Source organism: Pleurodeles waltl, chromosome 5 (genome assembly GCF_031143425.1).
Source record: "Pleurodeles waltl isolate 20211129_DDA chromosome 5, aPleWal1.hap1.20221129, whole genome shotgun sequence".
Taxonomy (NCBI): Eukaryota; Metazoa; Chordata; class Amphibia; order Caudata; family Salamandridae; genus Pleurodeles; species Pleurodeles waltl.
Genome location: NC_090444.1, coordinates 633,397,885 through 633,424,396, shown reverse-complemented (window position 1 = coordinate 633,424,396; position 26,512 = coordinate 633,397,885). Strand labels below are relative to the sequence as shown.

Here is a 26,512-nt window from a genome sequence, read left to right as displayed (position 1 = left end):
GCCAGTAATTACAGCCAGTCAAATAGTGCAAGGCGTCGACTGCGAAAACAGTCTAAACCACGACTCCCAAACAACAAGGTACATTGTCCACGAAAGCGGAACAACGCTTTCGTGAACAACAACTGTTTTTCTCTGCCTTAACCACGAATGTCCTGAACAACGAACATGCGTGGTTAAGGCAGAGGAAAACAGACTCAGGATCAGGAGAGGACGCGGTCAGGTAAGTGGGGCTGGGGTAGGGTTAGGGGGTAGTTTTAGGGGCAGGGTGGTGGTAGTTTTAGTTTTTAAGGGCGGGGGTTGGGTAGTTCTAGTTTTTTAGGGGAGATGGGGGATCGAGGTAGTATTACGTCTTAGGGGCGGGGGTCGCTGTAGTTTTAGGGGGAGGGGTGGGGCGGTTTTAGGGGCGGGGGATCGTGGTAGTTTAAGTTTTAGGGGTGGGGTTGGGGTAGTTGAGGGGCGGGGTGGGGGGTCGCTGTAGTTTTGGGGTCAGGGTAGTTTTAGTTTTTAGGGGCGGGTTGGGGTAGTTTTAGCTTTTAGGGGCAGGGGTCATGGTAGTTTTTAGAGGCATGGTGGGGAATCGTGGTAGTTTTAGGAGCAGGGGAGGGGGGTCAGGGTAATTATACTTTTTAGGGGGGTAGTTTTAGGTTTCAGAGGCTGGGTGGGGGTCAGGGTAATTTTAGTGACAGGGTGGGGGGTGGTTATAGTTTTTAGGGGCAGGAGTGGGGGGGTCAGGATAGGATTGTTTTTAGGGGCGGTGGTAGGGGTAGCTTTGTTTTAGGGGTGGGGTGTCAGGGGAGTCTCATGCTGGAACCAGGCATGCCGTCCCACACATGCCTTTACCAGGATGCCTTTACAACGAAAAATCATTGTTAAGGAATTCATGGTAAAGGCATTAGTGGTAACAACGAGGTCGTTCTTCTGACCGCGTTATTCAGACATGCGTGGTTCCAGCATGCGTTGTTCCTTCGTATATTCTTTGGCTGCAACAGCAGCCAAGCCACATTCTCTGCCCCACCCAACCTTTTAGGTTTCTGCTGTAGATGGCGTGCATGCTCTGTCTCAAACTGAGACATGCTGTATCTACATTGTGGGCTTCAGCCCGCCCAAAGGCTTGCCAGTAGCTGGCATCATTTTCCCCTCATTTTACGTTCTCCCCATTTGGCAAAGGCTTGCAAACGTGATGCCTCTTCTAGGGTTTAGCCCTCCCCGAGTGCACCTCCCAACTACTGCTAAACATATGCAGTGGGCATTTTCTGGCATTGTTTTGAGGCTACTTTGTTTGTTTGCAAATGGGTGATGGTCCCGCCACGGGTTAGGAGTGCTGGTTACGTCTTGCTGCCCCTTTTATTCATAGATTTACACGCAGGTTATTTGGACGTGGTGCGCTCTTCAAAACTGAGGCCTCTGGAGTTTGCCATTCCAGTCATAAATTTGCCAAAGAAAACCAGATCCTGGCCATTCTGAATACTGCTGGTAATGGACGGACAAACTGCTCTGAACTGTCTCTTTCCCTCCGTGGTCTCCCTTCACGGAAACGCAGATGCATGGCAGATTTGTAGGTACAGGCATGACTATCTTTGGGGCCCAAATACAGGCATGGTCTTGTTGCCGCTCTGCTCCATCCGTGCACTGCAGCAGTGAAGGACGTGGTCCACCGGTTTCCAACACCCCCACCTGCCTTCCCGTTCACCACAAGTTCACCACCCCCAGCGCATTGCCAGAGACAATAGGTTGCCCACTGCGGAGACCTATTGGCTTTGCCAATGCTTGATTCTCTGGCAAGGAAAGAGCATTCAGTGCTCCCCCACTCCACCTACCAGAACTAATCTTCCACTTCCCTCTCCTCCCTTCACTCCCACACCACACAAAAGCCCCTATACACATTTAGCGTCTGCTCAGAGCAGGTGATAAGTGTGTGCATTAAACCCCTCAGAAAAGGAAATGTCGTGTGGAAGTGGAGTACTGCTGCTTGGGAGGGTGTGGAATGTCATGTGGAATACCGCACAGTAATTCCTTGTCAGCAATATTAATCCCCTTCAGGAAGGGTTTAACTTGTTATTGTGCAATACCGGCAGAAGGTTACCGCATTTTAATGTTATTTATGTGGGCAGAGTTTGTACTCCGCCAATAGCTGGCAATTTATGGCCTTTGTCTCACGCACTTGAGGTTCATCGGATTGTACACCTGTCCTAATGTCTCTTTTTTTTTAATTTCTGCTCTAGACGGATTCCATTCGAAGAAATCCCGGAAGATGAGCATGAATGCGGCATTTGGCTCCACAAGCTCTATCAGGAAAAGGTCAGTTTGTTGCTTGGAACATTTCTCAGGCATAAGTTGTTGAAACATTAAATATTTACATGTTGGGTCTTTATAATGCTGTCGTTTCTGTTTTATGGATCCGCTGCTCAATATGTTTACAGTTAGAGCACGGTTCACAGTAACGAAGCATTCCTCGCCTTTATTCTTGCGTTCATTGCCAGTTCCACAAAGTCAAATATTACACAGTGGAAATCTCATCGAAAAATTATCAAAAGTAAAACGCTTGCTGTGGCGCGCGCACTTAAATGCCATATTATGTCAATAGAAACTATTGACCAGAGGCCAGCATCATCTTTAATTCAAAGAAAAAGGGGCTGCAGGGGTGCATAGTGTTTTACTTTAGAGTTGGTTGAGTGAGAGAGGAATGAAAGCATTATGCTTCTCGAATGGAGTTTAGCTGTTACCCTGCCACTGAGGTTTGCATGGAGATTTAGAACAAAATGCAGCTTTCTCCAAAACCATTTGCTTGAGTCATGCTGTTGAAGTTGCGGCCCTTCAAATGGATTGCTTGTGTTGCTTCAGTGAAAGGCAGCATCACTACGACAACGTTTTAGAGGAGCATAGTTAATGAAAATGTGCAAAAATGTCATTTCATTACAAAGCATAAAACATTTTTAAGCATCAAAACAAAACACGTCAAATTGGCAAGATCACAAAGAGTAAAAATACATTTTCTATCAAACTGTCCTGCCCATGTCACCTGGCACTCTGTCAGCTAGTTCTGTGTTTTTTATTAGCAGAACTTTTTTTTAACTCGTCGTTATTCGCATTTTCACAGGCACTCGAACAAAGGTCGTCTGAAGGGCTACATCTTATAGAGTCATTGTACAGAGTACCGCAGGAAGTTGTGTGGATTAGTGCAGACCTGGGCGGTATCTCACTGTGGTATTATTGACCGTTTCCCCTATAGACAACTGGTTATATGCAGTGCAAGTTATTATGCAATGAAACATTGAATTAACAATTTAACAGCAATAAGAACCATGGCTAAACCAGTTAATGCCCATTCATGGTTTGGGTCAGTCAGTGTCAGCAGATTTTAGCGAAGTACTGCTGTGTGTTATAGTGCGATAACAGGTAAGGGGGGAATGCATGTCCGTGCAGTGGGTGGCCCAGTCTGCATCTCTGTGTATGGCCTGTGGGCTCGGTGTGCGAGGGTAAAGCGAGGGGGAGTACTCAGTAGCTATTATCTATTCTCTCCCCTAGCTGTCCGAGTCTGCTAATTCACCTTGAGTTCTCTGTGTCCAATTCCGATGTTTGTGATTCCTGTGTGAGCTGCGGGGATTACCGATGGTCTCCGTCTTCTAACATGTCACCCCATAATTCTAAATCTCGTTTGGCGTTTTCGTCTGTGTGAACCAGTTTTAGTCTCTTCTCTTCAGCAGTACTCTTCTCTTCAGCAGTACCCCATTCTCGGGGGTCGGCCATCTATCGTCCCCGCCCTGGGGGCCTCGACTGGGTCCAATGTATTGTTACACAGCGTTTAACCAATACTAACCCTAGCAGACCAAACCAGAAATTCAATTTCCCCTTGTTTGGGATGGGGAGTATGCCTAATAGATAATGCTTGGGGAAAGATTCCATCTGTATTGTGGTGATGTCTCTCAAATCATCAATGACAGTTGCCCAAAATGGTCGTAGGCAGGTGTATTCCCAAGTCACATGTATGAAGGAGGCCGGTGTGAACCCACGTCGTGGGCACCCAGGTGTGTGAGCAGGGTAGATCCTGTGGAGTTTCTGGGGGAGTGAGGTAGGTACAATGTAAATAGTGGAATTGGGTTAATTTAAAACGAGCATTAATCGCCACCTCCCGGACCTGCACGAACACCTGTCTCTATTCTGAGTAAGCAAGAGGGGTCTACAGATGTGGAGCCCATCTGTTACGTATCATCGCCACATCCACCGTACACTCGGCTTTTAGTGCTTCATATATTCTAGATGTCAGCCCTCTCGATACTTCAGTGTTCAGGAGCATCCGTAGTGTGTGGGATTCCTCTGGCTCCACAGGAAAGGAGGGCCACAGCTCCACAATTATGTGAGAAATGTTGGCATATTGCAAGTGCTGTCCTGGGGGTAGCCGATAGCTGTCCCATGCCTCATTGATTGTGAGGAATGTCCCATGTTGATATGTTACCTATGGTGCAGATCTCAAATTACTCAGACAAAAAACTTACCCAGAGATGAAGACTGACAGATCCACACAGTGGCTTTACCAGCTAGATGCCATCTCTACAGCTGTCGTATTCTTTCTTGAATGTCTGGAGTGGCAAGCAGAAGGCAGAGGGGCCCGCTCAATATCACAGCACCGTGGGATTTAGTTCTGGCTCCTTACAAGTGATTCTGCCCTTGATAGCAGTTTCTACACAAATTGTTCTCATAGTCAGTCTTTCACCACAGAATCCTTTGTCGCTTGCTCTTTCTTTTCTAGTCCCCTTTAAGGGTGCTCAAACACCCAAGGATGCCCTGGTGGCTTTTTGCCAAGTATTCCTGGTAGTCCCTTCTGACTAGTTGCAGGAAAGTCTCATGTTTGTACCTTAACCAGGAGAAAACAGACTGTTATGTTTGGCATGATAAGCTAACCCTGAAACCGGGGGGGCAACTGCTAACATTTGCAATATTCACATTTTACGTTCAACATCATCTTATAAAGGATAAGAGAGACACCCTGTAATGTGTAAGATAATTTGTATATTGTGTTAGCGTAAGCTTAAAAATAATTCACTATCTGTTTAGCAGTTTATTCTTTCATATAGGTATTCGAAACGAGAGCACTGGAGCATCCACCACCTTGTGAGGTAAAATCTTGGTATGAATAGCGAGAGCATTATCACAGCATGATTTCTGCAATGTTTGCCAAGGCCAAGCAAGATGGCCAGTTAAACTTGTCCTAACGCTGCTTCTATTGCAGTCAAACTAATCCTGTCAAATCCTATGGTGCGGAATGCTAACGACCCCCCCCCCCCCAAAAGGCCTGAAGTGATAGCTGCTGCTTACCAGAGCTTCTTGGGAGCTGCTTAGACCCGTCCTGTGGACCACGCATCTGAGCAGTCTTTGTCGCCCGGGGCCTGCGGAGGGAGGCAAGTCCGGGCCTCGCTGTGACTAGAATGGTCAAGAGGCCATGACCATGGCCGGAAGGCGTCCTAGTGCCCGGGGCTGCTGGATTGCCTGACGACTCCTTCGACGGCCTCCTGTACTGGGGGCTTCCTTTTGGCCCATTTTCCCCACCTCTTGGCGGAAACACATGGCGAGAGTGGCTGCTGAGTCGGGTGGTCCCTGCACTTAAAATGGTTGTGCACACACGCAGCCTTGCCAAGAGTGACCGCTGCCACCCGAGGAGACGCTACGCACAGATTGAAGCCAGCCCCGGCCCCTGCACACAGTAAGCCCCCCTACAATGGGGGCAGTTAACGGAGCACACTGCCAGCAAACGTCCTTCCAGACTACTTTGAACTAACGTTCTTTTGATGTCCATCAGGATGAAAGGCAGTTGGTGGATATAACCCACGAGTTTGGCTGGGACCTGAGTCTTGAAACAATATGGGCAATGCATGGCCCCAACAGATGTAAAATATATTGGTACACTAATTGACTGCTAGGTGCTTCCCTCCCCTGGCCTTCAATCGTCCAACAGCGCCCTATTGCCTGGGCTTCCTCCTGTGGAGTGCTTATTATCTGGGGGCCCCTGAGCGATCATAAGACCTGTGACTCTTACTGCAAGAGCAGCTTGTCTGTTAAATATATTGCACACTGGGCCAACATGCACCTTCGAAGACACAATGATGAGGGACTAGGCACCCTAGGGGGCACAATATAATAAAATTGTGCAGAAACTGTCCCTGGCCAGGCCCCCACAGAAGTGGGACAGCAGGCCCAGACGGAGCGGGATCAAGGAGATACTCATCAGGGGATGGCTGAAATCATTACAGCCCTACAGGGTCACACCTGGCACTTAAGGCAAAAATAGACTCTATGGCTATTGACATCAACTATTTAAGACTGGACCTATGCAAGGTGTCCGAGAGGGTCACTTCTACGGAAGGGGAGGTTACCTAATTGTATAAAACTGTTACAGAGATGCAGGCCACGGTCATGGAATTAAAATCAAATGCAGCGCAACTTGAATGCCACCTTGAAGCTGCTGAAGGGCGCTCAGGACGAAATAACCTATGCTTCCTTGGCATCCCCTGAAAAAGCAGAGGGCCCAACAGCAGACCTGTTCCAGGAGGATTGGATAACCTCAGTGCTTCAGCCAAGGTGATTTGTGAAATTCTTCTCTATCGAGTGGGCCCATAGGGTGCTGACACCTCCACCATATCCTGGGGCTCCCATATGGGCAAGTCTAACTACAGAGACAGAGATTCTATTCTTCAGCATGTGCAAGAGCATACCCTACCACCTAAGCCCCAGACCCCCTTACAAAGATAAGCAAATACAGATCTTCCCTGATTACACAAAGAAAGTCCAGGGTCTCCTGAAAACCTTTTGGGAGGTTAAGCGCATACAGCGAAAGTATGGCATCCAATATAGCCTTCAATTCCCTGCCAAGCTCTGGATACAGTATGAGGGCAAAGTTTACTTCTACGAAACTCCCCAGGAGGCTGTCGCGAGGCAGTTTAGGGGTCTGGGCAACAATGGATGACCAACGACATGGCAGGAACAAAGGCGGCAGGGCCCGCGATGATCGACTACGCAATGCAACAACATTGGATGACAGACCTGATCCAATGGCAGCTGTAACGATGCACCATATCCTAGTGTGTCCCCTAGTTTGTCTCGTGCAAGACACCCAGACCAGCAAACCATATTATGGGTGCAGTGGTGATCAATTAAGACCCCCTGGGTGGAACTGCCCATGCTTCCCTGCCTACTTGATGGATGGGGGACTCTAGTATTCTTTCCTTCTGACTAGATTTTTTTTACGCATTGCTCACTATTCCTGACCTGTGGTGGGGATGGGTTTGAGGGGTTGGTCTGGTGCGTGTTACTGAGCCCACCATTGGTGGGAGTTTTGGGCCTACACCAGGCCTAGCACCCTCTTAAGAGGGTTGAGAGGGTGACTGGGTCAAGGTTTGCTTCCTCTTGGTAGTTGGATATTCCAGGGAGGGTTAGCAGGTACTGCCCGTGGGTGAGATTGTGGGATGGCACTAAATGGGTTTCCTATCACTATGCAATGTAATTTTTTGTTAGCTGATATTCATTGTAGTATGTTGCTGGGAAAAGCTTATAAGTACATGGACACTTGTACCATCACACTTGATAACATGCACGGTTGTCGCCATTCAGTCCTCCATACATGATTACTCACTTGAACTATGGGTACCCAATATAAGTTGCTGACCTGGAATGTCCGGGGCTTAAATAATCCTGCGAAACGGAACAGAAAATACACCTATTTGCACCACTATGGTGTTGCTGTGAACTTTATGCAAGGAACGCATATTTGGGGTGATTGTATTGGTTACCTCCAGAAGAGGTGGCATGCCTCTATCTATGCTACATCATACTCTGGTGCGCTTGCTGAGCTCTTATCTGGGTTTCCCCCTCGGGTTCCATTTAAGTATACCTGCACTATTGTGGACAAGTGCAGATGTGTCCTCAATAGTGCAGGTGATGCAAATAACTCCACATGTATTCTTGATAATTGATAAATGTGTGCACAATGACGAATGTACTACTGACTTGAGCCGAAATCCTTGGAAGGCTTAGAGCAGGGATTGGGAAGTTCAAAACAAGTATGTTAATATTTAACAGAATTTTTTTTCTTAACTCTTCCTTATTGAGCGGTGCATTAATGACTTCAGAGTTCCAGATTTCTGCTCTGTAATTGCAGCACCTATTGGCCTGCTACCCTCCTCACAGTGACAAACCTATAGATGCTTACTCCTTAGCTGATGTGATACCCTAGGGGGACTATGACGGGCCCATTGAAGAGACTACTGTCATGACCATTCTCTGTTTAATGTGTAGAACTTGATAAACGTTATTACAAACTGTCAATGTGATGCACCTGATTACTGCAAATAAAATTATACCTTAAAAAAGGATTTCTACAATGTTTGCACACAATTCTTGCAACTTCTGGTTTAAACTTGATTACAACAGTCCAGTTTATCCAGGACTCACTTCCTTATAAAAAGTAGCTGCCTTTTGTTCGAGGCATGTGTGGCTGTAGATACACATGCTTTGTATACTTCTGCCATCTAGTGTTGGGTCCGGATGTCTGCAGGTTGTTTATCTTCAAAGAAAGTCTTTTGAGTTGTGAGGTAGAGTGACTCCTCCATCCCGTTGATACTGGGCGTGGGCATCGACTCCATTGTTAGATTGTTTTCTCTCTGCCGTCAAGTTCGGACGTGTTTGCTTGCGCTCCAGGTTGAGACCATCGTTTGATCTCTTTTTGGTTTTAAATTAACTCATGTCGGTATTATCGATCGCTTTTCTCTTATCACAGCGTTGAGGTAGAACCAACCGTCGAGTTGGCGTGACTCTGTCACGGCCCCCAGAGTGCCTCGCCCTGTGGGGCCTTCATTCTCAGTCTCCAGCAAGATATCCATACAATGCCCTTCTGGTAATGGAACAGATGCCTTTTTATTTCTGCTCATATTGTCACACCAAATACCCACGGATTGACTCTTATCAGGTCTGTAACCTGTGTCTTTCGCCGGATCACGGGAGGTGTATTGTGAGCCGTGTTTCTCCTTCAGTTCAAAAAAAGAGACTGAAACTGCTGAGCACACTGGCTCCAAATGCAGCGGAAGACCACCAACGACACTTCCAACATATTTTGGCTTCAAGGCATTGGTGAGGGACAACACCCACAAGCTTAGGTAGCAGAGAAGGGACATTTTGGTTGAAGCCAGTTTGGAATCCAAACCAGAGTTACATTTTTAGATCACCAGCATCACAATGGAGACTCACACAGCAAGTACTGTACCCCCAGTCCCTCAACCTCAAGTTGAACATTCCAAAAAACAAACATCTCCAGAACAAGAGGCCTTTGGTCCACCCCTGCCTGTAGGCCATGGTCGGTAACTAGAAGGAACTACAAATGCCATGCCCTCTAGCTCTGTGTAGAAATATCTTTCCAAGTCAAAATCTTCAGCGGCAACAACCTCAGCACCTACTCGCACATCAGTCTGACCTGATCAACACTATCCAGGGCCTTCGCACCGAGTGCAAGTTCAGCGCCAAAACACAAATTCTCTTACATCCAAAACCTATCACGTTGACTCCAAAGAAGGCCATGGAAGCGTCCATGGAGCCCATTCTACATAAAGTGCAGGAGAAATTGGACATACGGCAACAACAAATACAGCCAAAGACTGGACCTATTTTACCTAAGCTTCCATCTGCATTGCCACCTCCTTCAAAAAGACAGTTGTCTTTTCAAGGGGCTCTGGATTCCCCTGTACCAACAAAACACACAAAGCCACCATCCTTTACCTCTTCCATCACCCTCACCACCTTTGCTTCCACCTCCACTTCCTCCACCACCACCAGACTCACCATTTTCACCACAGTCTATTGTAGATCGCTTAGATACTACCCCCCCAGGGATCCCCCGGTGCTAACACAGGTCCCCCTGATACTGGGAATGACACTTTTAAAACACCACCATATAACAATCCCTTGGACACTTCTTGACCTGAATCCTCCAGGGGACATGGATCCAGATTTATACCCAGTACATCCATCACCTACTGATAATTTCACCACATATCATAGCTCATACCTAGGACAGCTACATTTCATGGCATACAGCTTCATAAGGAACCTCTAGAAGAGGATTTCCTTTTCAAAACACTGTCTTCAACACAGAGGGGCCCCCAATACCTGCCCATGCTTAAAGGGATGTTATGCCACACAAATGACATCTTTGAGGACTCAGTTCGGGTTTATATAACCATGCCCAGAGTTGACAAAAAATATAAACCCTCTCCTTCAGACCCTGTATATATTCGAGGCCAGGTACCACTGAATTCACTAGTAATCACCAGTGCAAGTAAAAAATGGCCAATTCTCAAGCGTCTGGTGATGCCCCACCACCCGACAAGGAAAGCACGCGCATTGACGATGCAGGGAAAAAGGTTGCAGCCCAGTCAGCAAACTAATGGCGCATCGCCAATTCTATGGGTCTGCTAGCCAGATACAATAATGCTCATTGGGATGAAATAGAGGAGCTCCTCCGCCATCTCTCAGATTAGACAGGGCAGAAACTTGTCGCAGAGGACAAGATCATAGCTTTTACATCTAAACGCTGTGACCTTGATTCTACCCACACTGCAGCTAGGAGCATTAATACTAGCATCCTGCTCCAGCGACACTTTTGGCCGTGTATGTCAGGCTTCAAGCCTGATGTACAACAAAATATTTTAAATGTTCCTTTCGAAAAAGAACATCTTTTGGGGTCACAAATTGACTAGGCCCTTGAAATTGAAGAAAGATACGGAATCGGCTAAGTCCATGGGGGCCCAACAAACACCTACACGTAAGGGCTCATTTCGCCGTTCCAAAACCACCAGTCCAGAAGCCTCCACCTCATACCAGCGTAACCAGAGTCAATACTTCCCCACCAAAAGCTACTATAGAGGCAACAATACAAAAGGTAGAGGCAAAAGTGCCTCCCCACGTGATACCACCAAGCAGTGACTTCCTTCACTTTCCCCCCGATCATATAACACCTGTTGGGGTATGCATACACAATTTCCTACCCAACTGGCAAATAACAGCATCAGACCAGTGGATGTTGGATATTATCCAACATGGTTATTGTCTGGAGCTCATTACCACACCTCCCACCATTCTACCTCACACTTATCGACTCTCGTTAGAACATCAAACATTGCTCAAACAGGAAGTACAAGCTCTCCTCAGAGGAGCAAAGAACATGTCCCTCTCCAACATCAAGGGCACAGAGTATACTCTCTATATTTCCTTATACCCAAAAAGGATGGTTCTCTGCGACTAATCCTAGATATAAGGCTGCTGAACGAATATATCCTGTCAGAACATTTTCACACGGTCATTTTACAAGATGTGATTCCTCTCCTTCAACAAGGTGACTTCATGACTACACTAGATCTAAAAGACACCTATTTTCACATACCATTACACCTAGCTCATCTCAAATATCTCAGGTTTGTGGTATGCGGGAAACTATCAATTCAAAGTCCTTCCTTTGACAACTGTACCTTGGATGTTCACCAAATGTCTCGCTTTGGTAGCAGCCCACCTAAGCAGACAAAAAACACACGTATTTCCCTACCTGGAGGATTAGCTTATCAAAGCCAGCACACTCCAACAGTGTCAACAGAAAACTCAATTTACAATAGACCTGCTTCACAGCTTGGGATTTACAATCAGTATTCCCAAATCCCACCTACAACCTCAACAGATAAAACCATATCTAGGAGTGATTGTAGACACACAGGTCAGGCTAGCTTACCCCAATTTTACAAGAGTTCCGAATTTTCAGACACTGTTGCCTCAATTTTGACCAGATCAGCAGTTAATGATAAGGACAGTAATACGTCTCCTGGGAACGATGGTCTCCTATATCACTCTAGTACCCCATCCCCGACTACACATGCATCCGTTACAGGAATGCCTAGTTCGACAGTGGTCTCAGTCACAGGGTCAGTTACAACTTCTAGTGTTGGTAAACTGAAAAACTTACAACTCTCTGCAGTTGTGGAAGACTAACAACATGTTGAAGGGGCAACCTTTTCTTAACCCTGTTTCCTCATATAACACTCACAACAGACGCATCCCTCATAATATGGGGTACATATCTGAAAAACTTCATCATACAGGAGCCATGGGATTCCAAACACCAGAGTCTCCATATCAACTTTCTCGAGCTTGAAGCTGTTCTCCTAGCATTGAAAGCCTTCCTTCCTCAACTCATTCACAAGGTTGTTCTAGTTCAGACGGACAATGTGACAGCCATGTATTATCTACAAAAGCATGGGGGACATGGTCTCTGCAACTTTCACAAATACTGCAGACCATTTGAAGATGGGCTTTGCTTCACAACGTTCATCTGATGGCAGAATATCTCCCAGGCACAGACAAAGACTTTGTGGACCTGCTAAGCAGGATGCAGCTACAAATGTGGAACTCCACCCACAAATCTTCTTCCCATACTTCCACAAATGTGGATTCCCTCAAATAGACCTTTTTACAACCACAGAAAACGCAAAATGCCCAAACTTCATTTCCAGGTTCCTACACCCACTATGCATGGGGAACACACTGTAGGTGACTTGGTCAGGGATGTTTGCCCACTCTTTTTCTCCTCCAATTTCTGGTTCGGAAGCTCAGACAAACATCTCTTACAATGATCCTAGTAGCTTCCACCTCGACTCGTCAAACCTGGTTCACAACACTACTAGACTTCTCAGTAGTTCCCCACAAGAACCAAACCAACAGGCCAGGCCTTCTCACTCAGACCCATGGAGAAATCAGACACTCAGACTCCAAGACTCCAAACTAGCAATTTGACTCCTGGGGTCATACAGTTTGGTTACCTTAATTTGCCACCAGAATGTATGGACACTCTTAAGGAAGCCCGCACACCTATCACTAGAGCTTGCTATGTGGGAAAATGGAAAATATTTGTCTGCTACTGTCACTCAAAACACACTGACCCTTTCAAAGATAGTGTACAAGACATTGTTGGCTACTTGCTTCATTTACAAAAGGCTGGGTTAGTCTTCACATCCATAACATTACATTTCGCTGCAATGCAGAGCATGTGTATCTACAGCCACACATATCTCAAACTGAATATGTTACTTGCCCTATAAGCATCTGTTGGTGGCATTTAGTGCTGTAGATTTACATGGACCCACCCTCCTTCTCAGACACCTGTGGCCGTTGCAGTTTTCTGCTAATTTTCACATGGACATCTTATTACATACCCTTACTCTACACACCATTCTCACCCACCAGCGGGAAAATAGTCTAACAATGGAGTTGATGCCAATGCGCAGTATCACCGAGAAGGAGGCGTCACACTACCTCATGACTCGAAAGTCTTTCTTTGAAGATAAACAACCTGCACACATCCAGGCCCAGCACTACATGGCAGGAGTATGTGGAGCTTGTGAATCTACAGCACTACATCTGACAAACAGATGCTTACAGGGTAACATATTTCTTTTGTTTGGAGGCAGAAGAGGTCCCTTCTTAGTACTCGACACGGAATGGGTCCTGAGTCTGGTGCACAGTCTACTCTGACTCCAGAACCTGCACTGGGCTGTTCCTTGTCGAAACCAGTGCAGACACCACCCTCACTGGAACAGGATCCGATGCTGGTTTTGATGTCTAATACAGAACCAACTTTGGCCCAGTCTCGACCAGTGTCGCTCTACAAGATTACTAAAGCACAAGTGGTAGTCATGCAGCTTGACTCTGTACCATTGCCTCTAAAAAGCTGGGTGTGACTTGGAACAAGGTACACGACCAGATCAACATGATGATGGTGGTGGGGAAGGGAATGGTGATCTCTCTCTCCAATTATGATGATAACTTCTGCATGGACTTACAAGAAGCCAGTGGCCTTGATAACCTTCCCTGGGTGCTGGCTTGTACTTGCCGCTTGGGCCATCAGTAGAACAGAGTGCATCATTTGTAGTCTGTCCTAGAGTGCAGTTACCTTCAGTTGAAGCCATGGCTAAGGTTCTTACAGTCACCTCTGAGCCCTTGCTTCCCTTCAACAAGGCCCTCACTGATACCTTAATGGGTACTTAGTCAAAGCCCTGTTAATGCCCACAAAGAAACAGACACGTAGCCAGGCATCCCAGAACGGTGCCAGGTGATCATGCTTTTCTCACTAGGCAACCTTCCACAAAGAACCCAATGGTTTAGGCTTCAGCCAGTAAGGTGAACCCCAATTTATTCCCTTTTTCTTTTCTGGATAGGGAGTATAAGAGAATTGAGGCCTTTGTAACAAAAGTATTCTCCTTGACTACTATGAATTTGCAGTCAGTCGTTGTCGTCTGTTAAGTCACTACACGCATACCCTCTGGGATATGACCAGCCAGATGTGTCAGCAGTTTTGGAAGTTGTGATTACCCCTGTGGCTGTAACAATCGATGATGGATAGTATGTGCCCAAAAACGTGATTTGTGCTGGTCTTGATACTACTGATTACCTGAGAAGGGGAGTTTTGTTGTGTTCCTCCAAGCATGGATGCATACCACAGCGCTTTCTGGACATGTGCAAGCCTCTCTCGTGGATAGGCCCTTTGATAGCTCCTGCCATTTTGGTGAAAAAGCTGGTTCTGCCCTGGAGTGGTTTAAGAAGACCAAGCCACAGCGGGTTCCCTGGGCCTGTTGAACCCTGCCAATCAGAGGCTACCCTAGAGTGTGGGAATATAGACAGCGACATTTGCCCCAACTGATACATCAGTCAGCCTAGTCCTTTCGAGTGCAGAGACGTGGTCTGACAGGCAACACGCAACCTGGCCAGTCTTCCTTGTACCCCTCCCTTTTAATTTTAATAACCACTAAGTTGCTTTACTTTACGTTTAGCAGCTCAAACTAGCCTATAGGGAGGGGGAAGGATTCAGTATTTTCTTACACCGTTGTGATCAATCACGTCTGACAGATGGGTCGTACAGGCAGGGGTCCTGGGTCTTTGATTGACTACATCATAATCTCCAAAGTTTGGGTGCGGAAGGTATGTGTTACATATCAATGAGAGTCCTTTGAGCAGCCATAATCTGCTTTCATTGGATTTCCATTTAGGGCGGACGCCGCCAGCCAGTCACAAAATGATTGCCCCAGTTGAGAACACTAGCAATCAAGGGGTGCGCCGTAAGTGACGCAATACTGATCCAGAGGTGTATATGTCTCACCTCCTGAAGGATAAGAGTGATCATTTTGGGTTATGCCTACGTTTCCAACCAGACCCAGCAGGAGTCTTGGGGGCCTTTTCTGGAATTTTTGAAAGGGTAAATGAACTACTAGTGGCAAAGCACTCAAATCAAGCCCCCTAAAGCAAAAAATTGTTGGCGTTGATTGACTCCGTGTTCGTTAGCGTTGTGGTCGCTGGATGTGATGTTGCGGGTCATATATAGGTGCCACCCTGGCGTGCTGATGTCAGTTCTTTACTTTCCGCCCCAGCCTACACTCAGATCCGAAAAGAGCTACCCTCACAGTCACTTTTTGACTGGCCTTTTGACTTTTGTCAAAGTTTCTTGACTTCTGGTGCTTCGAGATGTCGTTCCGTAAGACCGGCTTCAAGCCCTGTGACTCCTGTGGTGCTTGGAGCGTGACCACGACCCGAAGTCGTGCTCTGACTGCCAGGCCATGAACCCGAAGGCTTTGAGGGAGTGGTCCCTAAAGCTGCTTGCGGCCCGGGATCCGGCTCCGCATTGCTCCCGGTCTCAGTCAAGAGGAAGGTCCCAAGACCCCTCATGGAGCCATCACCACTCCTCCTCGTCCCACTCCAAATGGTTGGGTCACTCAGGTAAGCACAAGAAGTCGAAGATGCACAAGCGTTTTTCAACTTCACCCCATCGGTCAGATGATGCAACGCGTCCTCGCACCAGGCCTTTGTCTTCAGAGCCTATTTTTGGGTCAGCTCCGCACCTCCCTGCGTTCTCGGGAGCTAGAGCCACTCCTGCCCAGTTAAGAGTTTTACGAGCCATGCGCCTCATCTTTGGGCAGGCCGGCACTTTCGGGGAGCCCTCAGGCCCCGCAAAGTTGGGAGGGGCCCCTTCAGGTTCTGCAACGGCAGCTTAAGCCTCGGTTCCCAGGGACACCCAAGGATCCGCTTCTGGATCCGGACCAGTGTCGGTCGTACCCTTGCAACCTTCCCCGGCGACAGCTCTGGCGTTGATGCTCTCAACATCGCCTGGGCCTGCAGGCATAGTCGATCCAATACTCATTGCTATCTCCAACATGGAGCTGCGTCACTCAGCGCCGATTCCAGTTTCGGCAGGAACCTTGGTCCCCAGATCAGAGGTTGACCTTATGGGTACAACTTCATTGAGCGTATGGAGGAGTCACTGGACCCTTTAGAATTCCAGCTTGAAGACCCTAACAACTGGGCTGAGCCAGCAGTCTGGATACTTCCCCTGACGCTGGAACGCTTTCTCCTCCTACTGTGGCTACGGAGGAGGGGGCTTCCTACTCAATGGTGGTGCTAAGGGCGGCCAAGGTCTTGGGCCTTAAGCTGCCTTTGGTGGCTGTCATGACCAATCTCCTGACTGAGGTGCTTCAGCCGGGGGCTTCCACATCAGAACCCCTTTTGCCCTTCATTGAAGCCCTCACAGATGTCCTGCTGGGAACCCTGTTCAAACCCAGCACAGAGGCTCCTGTTAATAGGACAATAGCCCGCCGCCACAGGCTTGCACCTAATGACTCATCTTTCCTGACCCAACACCCCACGCCTGAGAGCTTGGTCATCCAAGCCTCAATGTACCATGGAGCGTTCCCTTCCGCTCCCCAGGTTAGGCAATCAATGAGGCTGGGACACCTTGGGAATAAGTTGTTTCCTTCCTCCAGCATAGCATTGCAATCAGTGAACACTGCATGCCTTTTGCGCCGCTACACTCATACCTTATGGGACACAGTCGTACAAGTGCTGCCACAGGTCCCAGAGTATTCCAGGGCCATTCTCTCCCAGGCTGTCACTGAAAGGAGAGAGGCAGCTAAGTTCACAATCAAATATGGGCTGGATACGACCGACCCTTGGCAGATCAGTTGCTTCGACAGTAGCCTTGAGCCTGGTTACGGACATTTGAATTTTCAGGGGATGTTCAATCTACTTTGATGGACATGCCCTTTGATGGCAGCCATCTTTTCGGGGACAAAGCAGACTCGACACTCGAGCAGTTTAAGGAGTCCCGGGCCACAACCTGGTCCCTTGGCCTCAGTACTTCCATTTGCCCCCCTCAGTTTGCTTTTTGCCCCTCTCAAGGCTACAGAAGGGGCGCCCAACCACGTCCTTTCCCTGCCACCCACTGCACTGTGCATGCTGCTCAGCCTTTTTCGTGGCCAGGGACGTGGGACCCAGCATTTGCGTGGATCCATGAGCCAGCGGTCTAGCCAGTCCAATTCCCCCCCCCCTCCTTTCTGCTGCAGCTTCCAAGCCTTCCTGATCTGGCAGTTCCCCACCAGGCACCAGTTGGTGGCAGGATTCGCCATCACCTGCCCTGCTGGAACGCCTTCTCGTCGAACAGGTGGGTTTTGCAAATAGTCCAAAGGGGCTACGCACTCCCTTTCGAGACTAGGTTGGGTGGGGTCGTGGACCCTTTGTCAGGAGGCTCGCCGCCTTTGGAAATGGCTGGAACATCAGGGCATATCTCTGGTGGTTCAGCATCTGGAGGGCTCTCTGAACATCAAAGCAGACAAACTCAGCCATCAATGCCTGGTAGATCACAGATGGCACTTCTAACCAAAGGTGGCGCAAGGTCTCTTTCAGCGGTGGGGGAAGCCTTGGTTAGATCTGTTTGCCTCCATAGAGAACGTGCAAGGTCAGCAGTTTTGTACATTGGAGTTTCCAAGGCGGCACTCGCTTGGTGTCCCTTTTTGTCTTGAGTGGCGCTCAGGCCTTCTGTATGCCTTTCCATCAATACCACTTCTGCCCAGAGTTCTCAAGAAGATCAGGAACGACCAGGCCCAAGTCATTCTTATGGCTCTGGGCTGGGCACGAAGAGTATGGTATCCCGAGCTCTGGAACATGACCATCGATCCTCCGATCAGAAGGATCTTTTGTAGCAGCAGCAGGAGACACTTCTCCACCTGAACCTGTCCAGTCTCTGACTTCTTGCATGGAGATTTAGCGGCAGTCCAAGTCTGTGATGTGGTCTTGGCAGCCAAGCATCCCTCCACTAAAATGATGTACGCCTGCAGATGGAACAAATTTGGGGCATGGTGTTCAGACACGTCTGTTAATCCCCTATCCGCTTCTGTTTCTGAGGTTCTTCTGTTTGTCCTTTCTCTGGTCCAGCAGGGTTATGCACGGGGCACCCTCAAGGCTTATTTGTCTGCCATCTCGGCCTTTCTCCGATTGCGTAATCAACCTTCTTTATTTAAATCTCCTATTGTCGGAAAATTGCTTAAGGGTCTAACCTATCTCTTTCCTCCTTCCCCGTTCATAATGCCCCAGTAGTATTTGAACCTAGTTCTTACCTATCTGATTTGTGCTCCTTTTGAGCCTCTTCATGACTGCCCACTTCGCCTGCTTACTCTAAAAATAGTCTTCCTGGTTGCTATCAGCACTGCCCGTAGAGTGAGTGAGCTGCAGGCTCTTTCTTCGAAGCTACCTTTCCTCTCCATCCACCTTGACAAGGTGGTGCTTCGTACTAGGGCTTCTTTTCTGCCTAAAGTAGTCACACGCTTTTATGCTTTTACATCCTTCTAAGGAAGAGGATAGACTCCACCGTCTGGACCCAAAAAGAGCATTGGCGTTCTATCTTCATCATACAAATGAGTTCCGGGTGGACAATCAACTCTTTGTGGGCCACGTGTGTGCAAAGTAAGGTCAGGCAGTGCAGAAGAGAACCATCTCTAGATGGGTTGTTTTCTGCATTAAAATGTGCTATGCCTTGGCTAAGAAGCCACCCCTAGGGAGCTTGTGCGCTCATTCTACCAGAGCAGCAGAATCAACCACTGCGTTAGCACTTGGAGTTCCAGTCCTGAATATCTGTTAGGCAGCTACACGGGTATCACTGCACACGTTTACTAAACACTACTGCCTGGACAGTCAGGTCCGTAGGGATGGGTACTTTGCCCGTTCGGTCTTGCAAGACTTCCTGGTATGATCTTGGCTTGCAGACCCACCCCCGGGGATGGTATTGCTTGGGTATCTTTTCTAAGGTAAGGAATCTGCAACTAGAAGTCTCTCTCAGGTAAACAAGTTACTTACCTTCGGTAACGAATTGTCTGGTAGAGACATATTCTAGTTGCAGAATCCTTACCCATCCTCCCTGCTCTGCAAACCGATTTCTAGGGTCAGGGACTTTCCTTTCAGGGCCCTAGTTCAGACGCACCAGAGTCAGTGTTCTTCATGGGTCCGCTTTTCTGGCGTGGCAAGTCGTGAAAAGAAACTGACATCAGCACGCCAGGCTGGGGCCTATATATGACCCATGACGTCACATTCAGCGACCAAGATGCCAATAACGAACGCGGAGTCGACCGATGCCACCTCATGCCGCGCAAGGGTACTGCTCAAAGAAAAATCTCTGGATCCAGACGATGCCTGTGGGGAATTGTTAGGTAAGGAATCTGCAACTAGAATATGTCTCTACCAGATAATTTGTTACAAAGGTAAGTAACTTGTTCTTTAATGCTCCCTAATAGTGTCCCGACCACAATAAGCCATGAGGAGCAGGAGCTCCACTTTGTAGAAGAAATTCTAAGGTCAGCATTTTAATATGGCTTTTAAGTCTGTTCTAGGCCTGAAGCCATGCTTAACCAAATGGTAATTGCAGACTTTATAAAATTGTCCAAAGTTTAAAATATCAAATGGCTGATGCACATTAAAGAAGGTCTCTGGGCCATAGGCAGACTGGACCTGTATGAAAATCTGCAGAGTATTAATTGCCTTACTAAAGTTGCAGTGAAAAGTGAAATTTTAACTTTGGCAGCAGAAAAAGGGCAGGAATGAAAATAAAGAAGAAACTAGTAGAATCATATTCCCGAATGGAGCCATATTTAGCCAAAATACTGTATCATCAGAGGTTCTACCTGGTAAGGTCCAGGCTAGGTCTGGCACACTATCTGGTGTCTTATCCCTCTGTTGCTTACACCAGTAGAGCCTTAATACCCTTATGTCCTTTCGATTCAGTCACTTCAGAAGTCCCAATTGCATTTGTTTGGTTTCTGCAAACTGAACAGGGACCTGAGAACACGCACTTTGAAGCCATTAATGAGGAATCTCAATATCAGAGAGTGCAAGGTGGCGATGGAGTATCTTCGGTTGCTTCAAACTTATATGTTCTGCTTTGCAATTTACAGGTTTAATACCGCTGTAGTGAAACAGCACATACTTGTTGGGAAGTGAATCAGGATATGATCATAGTCCCATATGTATCAAGCAATAATATCAGGGTAGGCAACGTCATATACTTTTCTAGGTTTATTTCCCTTGTGCGAAGGTATTGTTAGTATTAGCCGTGCTCTCTTTTAGCGCTTTATGCACAGTCATTAGTTGAGGACTTAAGCTGAGTAATGTATATGAAATGTATTTTATTGTTTTTAAATTTAAATATGTGATAATGAATGGTTGATGAATTACTCCTGTGTAATGATTTTAATGTTGCTGATTTGGATCCAGTTTTTAAAATTGTGTTGCATTTTGTGATGATTTGTGCTTTTACGACTTCTTGTTTTCAAAGCCGAATAAAGATTTAATTGGTATTGGAACCTACAAATTGTTCATCATGGCAGTGCCATACCCTTTCTTTTTATTGTGTCAAATCTTCCCTCCAGTTCCAGCCAAATTTCTAAGGAGCACCTTCCCATTCTGTTGTAGAGGATGTGAGCATTGCTCTCCACAGCTGCTATCAAGGAGAGTTCCAGACTCTAAAAGAGGAGAGGTTGTAACTCTCACTATTTACTTTCCGAAAAAAGGACAGAGGCCTTCCACCTCTGAATGCCTTCCTGCAAAAGGACAAATTGAAAATGCTCTCGCTAGCCCAGATCTTGCATGCTCTGGACGAGGGGGATTAGATGGTGTCCTTGGACCTATTGGACACGTATATTCATATAATTGTTCTGCCATTCCAACGACACTACATGTGGTTCAAGGTCAGCCAGGAGCACTTTCAGTTTCTAGTGCTCCTCTTCAGCCTCACCAGGTCCCCTCCGGTGTTCATGAAAGTGATGGCAGTAGTCAATGCACCCATTTGGAGGTTGAAGATACAAGTTTCCCCCTACCTTTACAACTAGCTGTTCAGTGTGGGCTTGCCAGGTTAAGTGTAGACTACCTCAAGGAAGCGGGGACCCCTTGATATAGTTGGTGTTCACGATCGACAAGCCAAAGTTGCGCCTCACTGCTTTGCAGAGGGTGCCATTCATTGGAGTGATCCTGGATACAATGCAGTTCAAGGTTCCTCTTTGCCACAACTAGTTCAGGACATTCAGGCTATGCTACTGCTTTTCATCTTCGGTCCTGGGTCTTGGTGAAAGCAGGTCTAAGACTTCTTGCCTTTAAGTCTCCTCATCTTTCTCGGTGACTACCCCAGGTGGCATTTGTGGGCTTTGAAGTGGAGTTTGAATTGCCAGTGTGCACCGAAGAAATCTATTGGATGCCATCCGGATTTTTTAAGGTGGCAGGCCCTCTCCGTTCCCCACCTAGAGCTGACAGTGGTGACTGGTCGATCACTATTAGGTTGGAGAGGCTATCAGGGATATGTGTAGATTAGAGGACTGTGGTCTCCGGCAGAAGCTGGGCTCCATATCAGTCTGTTGGAGTTACAAGCCATTCATCAGGCGCTGAAGGTCATTTTACCATCCTTCAAGGGAAAGCTGGCATAGGTTGTCACGGACAACACACCACCCTCTGGTATTGCAGCAAGCAATGTGGAGTGGGGCAGCGTGCATAGAGGCTCTGTCCCTCTGGAGTTGGTTTGATCGTCAGGGCATTTCCCTGAACACAAACCACCTGGCAGGATACTTGAATGCCAGAGCAGACAAGCTAAGCAGGCAGCGTCCGGCAGATCAAGAATGAGGTCTAGACCGTGAGGTGGCCCTGGGCATCTTCTTGTAGCGGGGATAACCCTGGCTAGATATTTTTGCTACTGGTGAGAAAGCACATTGTCCACATTTTTGCACTCCGGTGTTTCTGCAAGAAAGCTTACTTAGGAGATGCATTACGACTGCATTTGAACATTGGACTCCTGTACTCCACCCCTTTTTACCCTAAATTCTGAAAAAGATCAGGACTGACCGGGTCCAAGCCATCCTAGTGGTTTAGGATTGGGCCAGTAGAGTATTATAACTGAAACTGCTAAGTATGAGCAGCTGTCCTGTGATCAGGCTACTACTTCAGGTAAACCTTCGCTCACAGCAGCAGGCCGTGGCCCTCCACCAGTGGTAGTCCCAATATTGACCCTTTACAAGCAATGCTGTCTGATTTTCTTTTGTTTGTTTTGTCTTTGGCCCAGCAAGACCTTGCAATGGGCCCTTTTAAAGGTTATTCGTTCGCCTCTTCTGCATTTCTCTGTTCACTGGACCAACCGTCCTTGATTAACTCATCTGTTGTAATGGAATTTATCAAAGGTTTGGCACGTTTCCTCCCAAACCACTGGTGATGAAACATGGGACCCTAGCTTGGTTTTGACGTTTCTCATGTGCATGCCTTTCGAGCTGACGTATAACTGCTCACTGAAACTCCTGGCTTTAAAGACCAGCTTCTTCACCACGATTATTTCAGCTCATCATGTGAGTGAACTTCAGGAAGTCAGTGAAATAGCTCTATACAATATTTTTCCCAGATAAACAGGTGATGAGGTCTAGAGCAGCATCCTTCCCTAAAGTTGTAACTCCTTTTTACGTTGGGCGATCCATCACCCTGTCTGCATTCTTTGCTCCCCCTCAAAAGAAGAAAGCCTCCATCAGTTGGCACCATGAGGGCTTTGACCTTTAACATTTATCGTACCAAGGGATATTGTGTGGACGATTAGCTTTTTGTGAGCTTCTCCAGGGCAAAGAAGAGGAAGGCTGTGCATTAAGTCTTTTGCATTAAGGTCTGTTGCACACTAGCATAGAAGCATCCCCTGGTAGGTCAGAGAGTTCATTACACTAGCGCTAAGGCTGCTACCCTGCGTAGCACAAGGATGTGCCAGTCCTTGACATCTTTCAGGCTGCAGCATGGTGGTCAGTGCACCGGTCTGCAAAGCACTGCTGTCTTGATAGCCAGGCCTGGTGTCAAGTGCATTTCGCCTGCTCAGTCCTGCAAGGCTTTTTGGTCTGAGTCCTCTCCACAGACTTGCTATCTGGGAAGGTACTGATTTGGTATCTATTCTAAAGTGAGAAATATGTGATTAGAAGTATCCATCAGAAGAACAAGCTACTTACCTTCCATAACGCTCTTTCCGTTGGATACTCTAACCACAGATTCCTTAACACCCTTCCTCCTCCCCATTCTGGCGAGTGGCCTCATTTTAACATCTAAAAAGCTCCCAAGTCAGTTTGCAGCAAACTGGACTAAGGCAATGCCCTCTATGCAGGAACCACGGCCAAACTCCAGAAGAGGCTGCAACGCATCCAGAACGCCTCCACACACCTCATCCTGGACATCCCCCTCCACTGCCACATCACAGGCCATCTGAGAGACCTTTACTGGCTTCCAGTCAACAAGAGAATCACCTTCAAGCTCCTCACCCACGCTCACAAAACACTGCACAACACCGGACCAGAATACCTCAACAGACGGCTCTCCTTCTACACCTCGACCCAGAATCTCCGCTCCACCGACCTCACCCTCGCAACCGTCCCACGCGTCTGAAGAACTAAAACCAGTGCAAGATCATTCTCACACCTCGCCACCAAGACGTAGAACACTCGTCCCACCCACCTCTGTCAGACCAAAGACCTCCTTACTTTTAGGAAACTTCTTAAGACCTGGCTTTTCAAGCAGTAGCAGCACCCCCCCACCTCAGCGCCTTGAGACACTCATGGGTGAGTAGTGCACTTCACAAATTCCTGATTGATTAATTGATTGTACCATAATTTGTTCACACTTCGAGTCTGAGGGCACAGACAGAGATATGTCAGAATCTGACATCATCGCTCAGGGTTGGTGCTTATATGCTGCTCTACTTTGTGAATTCCGGGGTGGTCCAGAGGCAGTGTGGAGCTGCACTGCACTACATAGCGACACTCATGAGCATTGCTGGAGATAATTTCTGGATCCAATCTGGCACCAGTGAGTATTCCAAGGTGAGGAGTTTGTGGTTAGATAGAATATCCACCAGAAAGAGCACTACTGAAGGTCAGTATACTAATCGGCACCAACGCAGGTGGAGCAATGTTGGGAGTGGTTCTCATGTTTTAAGTTCATCATCTATCAGGGAACCTGATTTAGGTATGATTGAATATCAGTCTCATATAGTCTCAAACATGTGTATGCGCGAAAACTACCTTTTTATTATTTTAAACGTAATAAAAATATTTGATCCAGAAAGTCAATGGGAAATTTTTTATGAGGAAAACTTGAGGTCACTTGATCTCACTGTAAAAAAGTCTCCTCCAAACCTTCCACTTGACATATAAATACAAATGGTCTTCATTGAAGCACAGCACTCTGCTCGGAATTTTATGGGTTACCTTTTGTATTGTGTTTTGCCATTAGTTGCATTTTTTTTAACCCAGGTTAGACAATATATATAAGTTAACTTTTTTGAGATGAGTAGTAGACCATCGGCCCAACTACCGAAATGTTCAAGCATTGAAATAATAAAAATGGATTTTATTTGCACAGAACGTTTGTTAAATCTGAGAATTAGAGGGAGAGAAAAATATTGACCAGAAATTGGAGCAACTATGGGCTTGGAAATGAAGCTCGTTGAAAGATGTTTGGTACTGCAAAAATGCCGGTTTAAATAAATGTAGTGGGCAATATAATGTTTGTAAAGTTGCTAGATTGACTAGTAAAAGGAGGATAAAATGACTTTTGGAATTGGCTAGAAATAGTTCGTGGGTACCGTGAAATGCTTCCACAGAATTTCTTATATACGAATTATCACAGATTCTTTTGTATTAGAAATTCATGTCAGATTTGTCTCAACATAAAAAGGCATAACATGCACAACAATAATAGTATTTGCTTTTTCCTTTACACTAAATTCTTGCTTTCAAAGTCTTTTTGTTATTTGATTTCAATCTATTTTTTTGTAGGTGAGTGGGATCGGGGTTCAGGAAGGGTAGAAGGAGAGACAGAGGGAATACGCGAAGGGAGAATAATCTTTAAAGAAAATTGTTACACTCAGTTTTTACTTTGTGTTCTTACCAGGATGCCTACCAAGAGCAATACTACAGGACAGGAGCTTTTTCAGGCACCCCAGTTGTGCGTCCCCGAAGTTGGTGCACTCTGCTAAATTGGCTTTTCTGGGCATTGTTGCTGATGTATCCTTTATTCAATCTTCTTGTTAACATGATTATCAGCGGATCATCTCTCACTTTGGCAATCTTCGCATCTCTCATTATTGTTGGTAAGTGTTGTCTTCAAGATGAAATATGGTTTGTTTGAGGGTCGGAGACACGTGAGGAGGTGGGGTGATTACAGTTACTACTTTTGTCAAATTATTGAAAGATGTTCCTACATGACTAGTCGTACAGAACATGGTCTTCATATCATATATCAAACCCTGTAACAAAGTGCAGTACTGCTACTGGGAGAAATGTTTGTTTACATATGCATTTATTCTGACAGTGAATGTACTGGTTGTTTACCTGTAATCTTCATGATCTTAAACCCTTCTCTTCCTCTCCACAAATCCTAACAGTTTGAGGACTAATCCCTGCCCTTAGGTACTTACTAACAAATATTTAGTTATAAACTCCCTTCCATCCCCAGTGGAGGTGGCATAAGCAGAGTTGTCCGGACTTTGTCCATTTATGTAAAAAAAAAAAAACATGTTTTCAAATATTGCAAAATGGGGAAAACAAATATTTGGGGAAGATGCAGTATCACAGAAATGTGGTGTGAAAGACATCAGTTACGTGGAAAATTATTGATAAGTAGTTAGGGCATTACTGCATCCCTGTCTGTCTCATTCAGGCCCATATTCATACTTTTTGACGCAAAACTGCGCAAACGCAGTTTTGCATCAAAAAGTATGCGCCGGCTTGCATCATTCCAGATCGCCAGCCAGGCGCCAAATTTATGGAATCCTGCAAGCCGGTGCAAAGGGTGGTCTAGCATTAAAAAAAAAAAAATGACGTATGCTGGGTGGGGGTGGCGGTATGGGAGAAGGGGGTTGTGCACCAAAAAATGAAGCTAGGCTTAATAGAGGCAAAAAAATGCCTTTAACCAGCCTAGCATCATTTTGTGATGCAAAACCATCCATACCACAAGACTCCTGCCTTATAAAAGACAGAGTCATGCCCACCACCCCATTTTGCCAGCAAGGGGACAAGAGTCACTGGGCATGGCCATTTCACCCAGTGCCATTTGGAGGGGCCCATTTCAGAGCCCCAAAAAGCCCTTTAAAAAACTTTTTTTTAAACTTACCTCT

The 26,512-nt window shown here is 46.7% G+C and overlaps 1 protein-coding gene across 3 annotated transcripts in view; it reads left to right on the top strand.

Moving 5' to 3' along the window:
- AGPAT4 (1-acylglycerol-3-phosphate O-acyltransferase 4) overlaps positions 1-26,512 on the top strand; it is a 332,031-nt gene that overhangs the window by 283,551 nt on the left and 21,968 nt on the right. For all 3 annotated transcript variants that reach the window (XM_069234500.1, XM_069234498.1, XM_069234501.1), the window contains 2 exons: positions 2,223-2,298; positions 25,288-25,486. In XM_069234500.1, the coding sequence (XP_069090601.1) occupies positions 2,223-2,298; positions 25,288-25,486 (275 nt within the window). The remainder of the gene's footprint in view (positions 1-2,222; positions 2,299-25,287; positions 25,487-26,512) is intronic.